Source organism: Triticum dicoccoides, chromosome 3B, assembly GCF_002162155.2.
Source record: "Triticum dicoccoides isolate Atlit2015 ecotype Zavitan chromosome 3B, WEW_v2.0, whole genome shotgun sequence".
NCBI lineage: Eukaryota > Viridiplantae > Streptophyta > Magnoliopsida > Poales > Poaceae > Triticum > Triticum dicoccoides.
In genome coordinates this window covers 841516363-841523631 of record NC_041385.1, presented here as the reverse complement: position 1 = coordinate 841523631, position 7269 = coordinate 841516363, and the positions used below count along the sequence as shown (strand labels likewise).

General features: G+C 44.0%; 1 protein-coding gene across 1 annotated transcript; it reads right to left on the bottom strand.

The window, feature by feature from the left end:
• Window positions 1-5826: 5826 nt before the first annotated feature.
• On the bottom strand, window positions 5827-6922 carry LOC119282602 (splicing factor YJU2-like). The gene has a single exon (XM_037562773.1). The coding sequence runs from the start codon at window positions 6920-6922 to the stop codon at window positions 5927-5929; it is 996 nt and encodes a 331-aa protein (XP_037418670.1). The 3' UTR covers window positions 5827-5926.
• Window positions 6923-7269: the final 347 nt, after the last annotated feature.

The window sequence follows — 7269 nt, the reverse complement described above, 5'->3', positions numbered from 1 at the left end:
AGCTCCAGCAATCCTTCTAAGGACTGGAGTGAGCATCTCGGAGTTGGAATGTATGCTTTGATGATGATCAAAAATTTTTGGGTTTGTACAAAGTTTGTGAGAAACTTGTATTTCCAAAGAAGTGAGTGGGAGCACTATAGAATTTCTGATGAGTATATGTTGTTGACATATTGTTGATCAGAAATGACGTAGAATTTCTGGAAAGCATATAGGGTTATTTTGAAAGTGTTTTTCAATGGAAAGCCTGGATTAAGCTACTTGAACATTGAGCATCAAGATCTATAAGGATAGATCAAAATGCTTAATAATACTTTCAAATGAGCACATACCTTGACATGATCTTGAAGGTGTTCAAGATGGACCAGTCAAAGAAGGAGTTCTTGCCTGAGTTGTAAGGTACGAAGTTAAGACTTAAAGCTCGACCACGGCAGAATAGAGAGAAAGGACGAAGGTCGTCCCCTATGCTTAAGACGTAGGCTCTTCAGTATGCTATGCTGTGTATCGCACCTGAAGTGTGCCTTGCCATGAGTCAGTCAAGGGGTACAAGAGTGATCCAAGAATGGCTCACAAGACAGCGGTCAAAGTTATCCTTAGTAACTAGTGGACTAAGGAATTTTCTTGATTATGGAGGTGGTAAAAGAGTTCGTCGTAAAGGTTACGTCGATGCAAGCTTAACACCTATCCGGATAGCTCTGAGTAGAGAGACCGGATACATATAATGGAGCAATAATTTAGAATAGCTCAAAGTAGAACAGTTATTTGGAATAGCTCCAAATAGAGCGTGGTAGCTGCATCTAGGAGATGACATAGAGATTTGTAAAGTACACACGGATCTGAAAGGTTCAGACCCGTTGACTAAAACCTCTCTCACAAGCAACATGATCAAACATAAAACTCATTGAGTGTTAATCACAGAGTGATGTGAACTAGACTACTGACTCTAGTAAACTCTTGGGTATTAGTCACATGGCGATGTGACCCGTGAGTGTTAATCACATGGCGATGTGAACTAGATTATTGACTCTAGTGCAAGTGGGAAACTGTTGGAAATATGCCCTAGAGGCAATAATAAAAGTATTATTATTATATTTCCTTGTTCATGATAATTGTCTTTTATTCATGCTATAACTGTATTATCCGGAAATCGTAATACACGTGTGAATACATAGACCACAATATGTCCCTAGTGAGCCTCTAGTTGACTAGCTCGTTGTGATCAACAGATAGTCATGGTTTCCTGGCTATGGACATTGGATGTCGTTGATAACGGGATCACATCATTAGGAGAATGATGTGATGGACAAGACCCAATCCTAAGCATAGCACAAAGATCGTGTAGTTCGTTTGCTAGAGCTTTGCCAATGTCAAGTATCTCTTCCTTTGACCATGAGATCGTGTAACTCCTGGATACCGTAGGAGTGCTTTGGGTGTATCAAACGTCACAACGTAACTGGGTGACTATAAAGGTGCACTACAGGTATCTCCGAAAGTATCTATTGTTTTATGCGGATCGAGACTGGGATTTGTCACTCCGTGTAAACGGAGAGGTATCTCTGGGCCCACTCGGTACGACATCATCATATGCGCAATGTGACCAAGGAGTTGATCACGGGATGATGTGTTACGGAACGAGTAAAGTGACTTGCCGGTAACGAGATTGAACAAGGTATTGGATACCGACGATCGAATCTCGGGCAAGTAAAATACCGCTAGACAAAGGGAATTGAATACGGGATTGATTGAGTCCTTGACATCGTGGTTCATCCGATGAGATCATCGTGGAACATGTGGGAGCCAACATGGGTATCCAGATCCCGCTGTTGGTTATTGACTGGAGAACGTCTCGGTCATGTCTGCATGTCTCCCGAACCCGTAGGGTCTACACACTTAAGGTTCGATGACGCTAGGGTTATAAAGGAAGCTTGTATGTGGTTACCGAATGTTGTTCGGAGTCCCGGATGAGATCCCGGACGTCACGAGGAGTTCCGGAATGGTCCGGAGGTAAAGATTTATATATGGGAAGTCCTGTTTTGGTCACCGGAAAAGTTTCGGGCGATATCGGTATTGTACCGGGACCACCGGAAGGGTCCCGGGGGCCCACCGGGTGGGGCCACCTGCCCCGGGGGGCCACATGGGCTGTGGGGGGTGCGCCTTGGCCTACATGGGCCAAGGGCACCAGCCCCAAGAGGCCCATGCACCTAGGGAACCCTAGAGGGAAGAGTCCTCAAGGGGGAAGGCACCTCCGAGGTGCCTTGGGGAGGATGGACTCCTCCCCCCCTCTTGGCCTCCGCACCAGATGCCATCTGGAGGCTGGCCGCCGCCCCTTGGGGTGGGAAACCCTAAAGGGGGCGCAGCCCTCCCCTTCCCCTATATATATGAGGCCTAGGGGCTGCCCATATCACGTGATTTGATCTCTCGTTGGTGCAGCCCTGCCCCTCTCCCTCCTCCTCTTCTCCCATGGTGCTTGGCGAAGCCCTGCGGGATTGCCACGCTCCTCCACCACCACCACGCCGTTGTGCTGCTGCTGGATGGAGTCTTCCTCAACCTCTCCCTCTCTCCTTGCTGGATCAAGGCGTGGGAGACGTCACCGGGCTGTACGTGTGTTGAACGCGGAGGTGCCGTCCGTTCGGCACTTGATCATCGGTGATCTGAATCACGACGAGTACGACTCCATCAACCCCGTTCACTTGAACGTTTCCGCTTAGCGATCTACAAGGGTATTTAGATGCACTCTCTTTCTACTCGTTGCTGGTCTCTCCATAGATAGATCTTGGTGATACGCGTAGGAAAATTTTGAATTTCTGCTACGTTCCCCAACAGTGTCTACCAGTCTGAACCATCTTCACAGCAAGATTACCTCTCACATCAGTGATGAATGTTCCAAGCTGATTTCCAAGGACAAAAGAAATCTCATATGTGGAGAAGTCATCAGCATACAACTTAGCAAGTTCAACAAGTTTGTCTTCATCAAAATTAGCAAATGATTTCCTTGGATCAAGACAAGCAATGCATCTTAACAATTGAGTAGATCTTTCAGCAAAGCGGTTATTTAACTCAGTAATAACTTGGTCATGCACAACATTGAACAATTCATATATGAGGCAATGAAAATAAGTTACCATTTGACCACCACGCCCCCTTGATCGACATCGAGCAGGAATTGTATCATCCATGCCAATATAATCTTATGTTTAACACAAAAGTCATTTTCTCTTCCAAGAGTTGATCCCAACCATTTTCTCTTATATCTTGAAGTTTCTGGAATGTCACACCAATCAAACTCACTGCAAGAACAATATTTTGGTCTTTTCTTTGGAACCATTGTGAAAACTCATTAGTCTTCCCCAATAGTTTGATCATAAGATGCAACATGAAAAACAAATTCAAAGCTTTCCATCTGAGAAATCAAGCCATCTGATGTGCTTCTTTGTGTTAAATTTTCTGCATCATCATGAATGTTCTCTAACCCTTGCAAAACTCATTTCCACATAGTTATAAATCTACAAAGTTTTATGATGTGTGCCCCATCGTGTATCCCCAGGTCGGACAAGATTGGTTGCTTGGTTTTTCCCTCTCCCTGAAAAAATCTCCCCTGACTCCAATTGGCTTACAATATTTTCATGTTGTTGTTGGGCTAGTTCATCATGTATCTTACAAGAAGCATTGACGGTGTTGACAATCAAAGTTATGTGGTTAATGAAATCCGTCACAAAAGAACAACACTTGGCAACAACAACAACCACTAATTGCAACTGATGGGCAAAGCAATGGATATAAAATGCATAAGGATTTTCATCTTGTATTAACTTTTGCAACCCACGAAATTGCCCTCTCATGTTAGAAGCTCCATCATACCCTTGCCCTCTCAATTTAGACATAGACAAGCCCCGTTTCTATAGTTGTTTCTGTTTCTAGTGTTGATTCAGTTCCCTCGGCCGCTTCATTCCCTCCATCTGAAATGATAGGTGTAGACAGCCCCGTTGCAGACACTGGTGGAAAAAATCTCTTCATCTTCTTTTCCTACAATATATGAAATGAAATTGGCAATTACATCAATTTGGGTTCAACATATCATAGATATATGACTGGATACAAAAGAACATGGTATAAATTTTAGTTTAGAGCAGCTTGTACATTGATACAACTCATACAAATAGAACATGGTACAAGTAGAAACTAGAAATCATCTAAGGGGGTAGCAAGGAAAGCATCAAAAAAAATTACAAGCTGCCGCAGCCGGCAATGAAGCAGCGCCACGCAGACGAACGACGAACAGGAGGCCGGCAGCGATGAGCGATCTACAACCCGGGAGCAGAAAGTGGGTGGGCCGAGGGTGGAGCCACGGCGTACAGTGAGGTATGAGCATGCTAGCAGGGATACTAATCAGGTGGCACATGAGCTTGCTCAGATGGCGAAATACTCTGACCCTAATGTTTGGTTAGAAAGTCCTCCTCCTGAAATTGTATCTCTTTTCACTGGCAAAAAAAACTTTTTAATTAATGATGTAACCCTTATTATTAATGAATACAGAGGTATCATTTTGTCAGAAAAAAAGATCAAAGAATCCTTTGAGTTTGACACAGACGCCCGTGACCTAGCTCTGGCACCACCATAGTAGCCATCAAAAGAAAAAAAAATGATAGATCACCTTCATACCCGAGCTCGACACGGCTCTATCGTTGATATGCAGCTTTGAGTATCCACGTGATTGATGGTGTATCATGTATGCATGTTGCTGTAGCAATTCTAAATACGTACCCATGTAAAATAATAATAATCCAAATACATATATTACCAAAGATATTAGGGATTTAAGGCTGCTTTGAGATGTGTGCAAAGTATGAGGTATCAAAATCTGAGGAGGAGCCACAGGCGGGAGTCTATGAGGCCCCATCCAATAGAATCTTCTTTCGTGGTTTATTGTCTATTTTTTGGCAGTTTTCTAATTTCTTGTCAATTTTCCTCCTCATTTATTTTGTTTATTTTTTATCTATATTTCTCAAGTGAACAAAAAATACTTACATTTTAAAAGACGTTTATGATGACTTTAAAAAATGTTCACACAACTTTTTTTGATAGCATTAAAAATATGTTCACATGTTACGAAAAGAATGTTTGTGACATTCTAAAAAAAGTTATACGATGTAAAAAAAATGTTCGCATAGATTAATAAAAATGTTTGGTATCATTCAAAAATATGTTCAACATGTGTTTGGCAAAACGTTTTACATGTTGAACAAAGATATTGAAGGGCGGCATATACATGTTTGAGAGAGAAGAACAGCACATTGCTCATCAAGGACATCCACGCATGCGTCTATGTTACGATCAAGACTGGAGTGGTACCGGACTTGAAGGAATTGTCGTAGTGTCATAGGCCTCACCCGTCAAAATGTTGTAGCCACGTAGTGATATTTTCTCAATTCTTTTTGCACTATGAGCTACGGCCTAGAATCATGCATAAATAGTACTAGGTAGATCAAAATCAGAGTATTCCTTACATTACCCTCGTCCATGTCAAAATGAAAAGTAGATAAATTAATCTGAGTGATGCAACGAATCAATCTGAGTGCGCCGAACTGATTGGCTAATTCTTATTTACTCCATTTTTATATACAAGGCCACTATGGAATATACATTTTGCATCTATACAAGGCCACCAACAGTAATCGAGGCAAAATTAATGATATTTCTCGTACTAGCAACCTGTTTAATAGTTGCATGCATGCAGTCATAATGACAATCAACTAGTTTTGATGATGGGCAGTTTTAACCGTCAAGTTAATATTTTCTCTGAATTTATCAATGTTACAAATTTATCTCGGACACAACTCTGATTTTGCAGACTTGAGTTACATGGTGATGATGATCTTGTTCCAGGGACTTGTCTCCTGAAGTGCGGTTATGACTCGAATAAGGGTCGTCTTCACTCATCACTTTCATCGCTATCATATTGGAAAAGGGAATGAAGAATATTGGTCTTCTCTTCTGAAGCTTCAATTTTCTCCTCTGCAACTGGTGCTTTGACATCATCATGGACAGCTGGAGATTCAGTACTCTTGTGTTTCTTCTGAGGATTTGCAGCAGCTGATGACTTTGGCTTTACTATCAATTTGGGCATCTTAGATGCCAAGCTCTCCTTTACTTCTTCTTTATTGGCACTCTCAGGATCATTAGCTTTGACCAAGACATCTGTTGGATGATCTAACGCTGATTCAGAAGACTCGTTGATGATCTCTGACAGAAAATCTTCATCATTGACTTCGATCCGTTTTACGTAACCTTCCGAGTTACGGAAAGTGATTGATCTGACGAGCTCTTCGTCTTCCTCTGCTAGTAGTACAGTATTTTCCTCCTTTAAATTTTGATGATAGGCAGTAGAAGCAGAATGGTTCAGAATCCCAAGCATCCGGTCAATGGAGACCCCTTCATGCCTAGACTTGATCGACCGCGTCTCTTCCAAATCGGCGAGTACGTCCATGTCCCGCTTGGAATCCATGGCTCTGTTCTCCAGCGCTCTCATGGTGTCGCCCATCTCCTCCGCGGCTCGTTTCCTCTTCTCCTTGTCCACCACAGCCTCTGCCTCGCGCCATGGCTCGAAGTTGCGGCTGGCCCCGGACTCCACCGTGTAGTCCGAGTTCCTGGGGTCCGTCTTGAAGGCGATCTCGGCGGAGCAGCGTGTGCACTTGATGTAGAACCTGTGTATTCGTATCCCCAGGTATGCCTCCCCGGCGGCGTCCTCTTTGCGTGAGTTGAACTTGGTGCCCTTGGAGATGTACGTCCCGCAGGTGCCGCAGCGGATGCTCATCGGGAGCATCACGCGCACAACGATCTGCCGGTTCTTGGGCTGCCGCCGCCGCGGGATCTTCGCCGGGTCGAAGTCGTCCGGGTAGTGTTTGTTCAGCACCTTGCGCTCGCCCATGTCGCCGGATCTTGGAAGCGAGGCGGAGCCCTAGGTCGTATGCGAGGCAGCGAGGCCACGGCCGGGTAGGGGCGAGGATTCGAGAGATCGGGATCGCGTGGGAGGGGATAGGCCTCGCCGATTCTCAAAAATCCCTTCGATCAAGGACAAGGAAATCACGAAGGCGGTTAATATTAGGTCGTTTCCGAGTCTGTGTGAAAAAGGAACTTTTTTTCTGACGGATTGTGAAAAAAGAGCTTTGTCGCTAGATCAACTGACAATTACGGGGATTTTACGGGCTGGGCGCCCAGCCCACCAGTTAAATTCAGGGTTGCCTAAAAACTAAAATTCAGCAGCCACGGTTAATT

Excerpts from the sequence above, each read along its gene's own strand:
- LOC119282602 (XM_037562773.1), bottom strand. The coding sequence starts at position 6,922 with ATGGGCGAGCGCAAGGTGCTGAACAAACACTACCCGGACGACTTCGAC.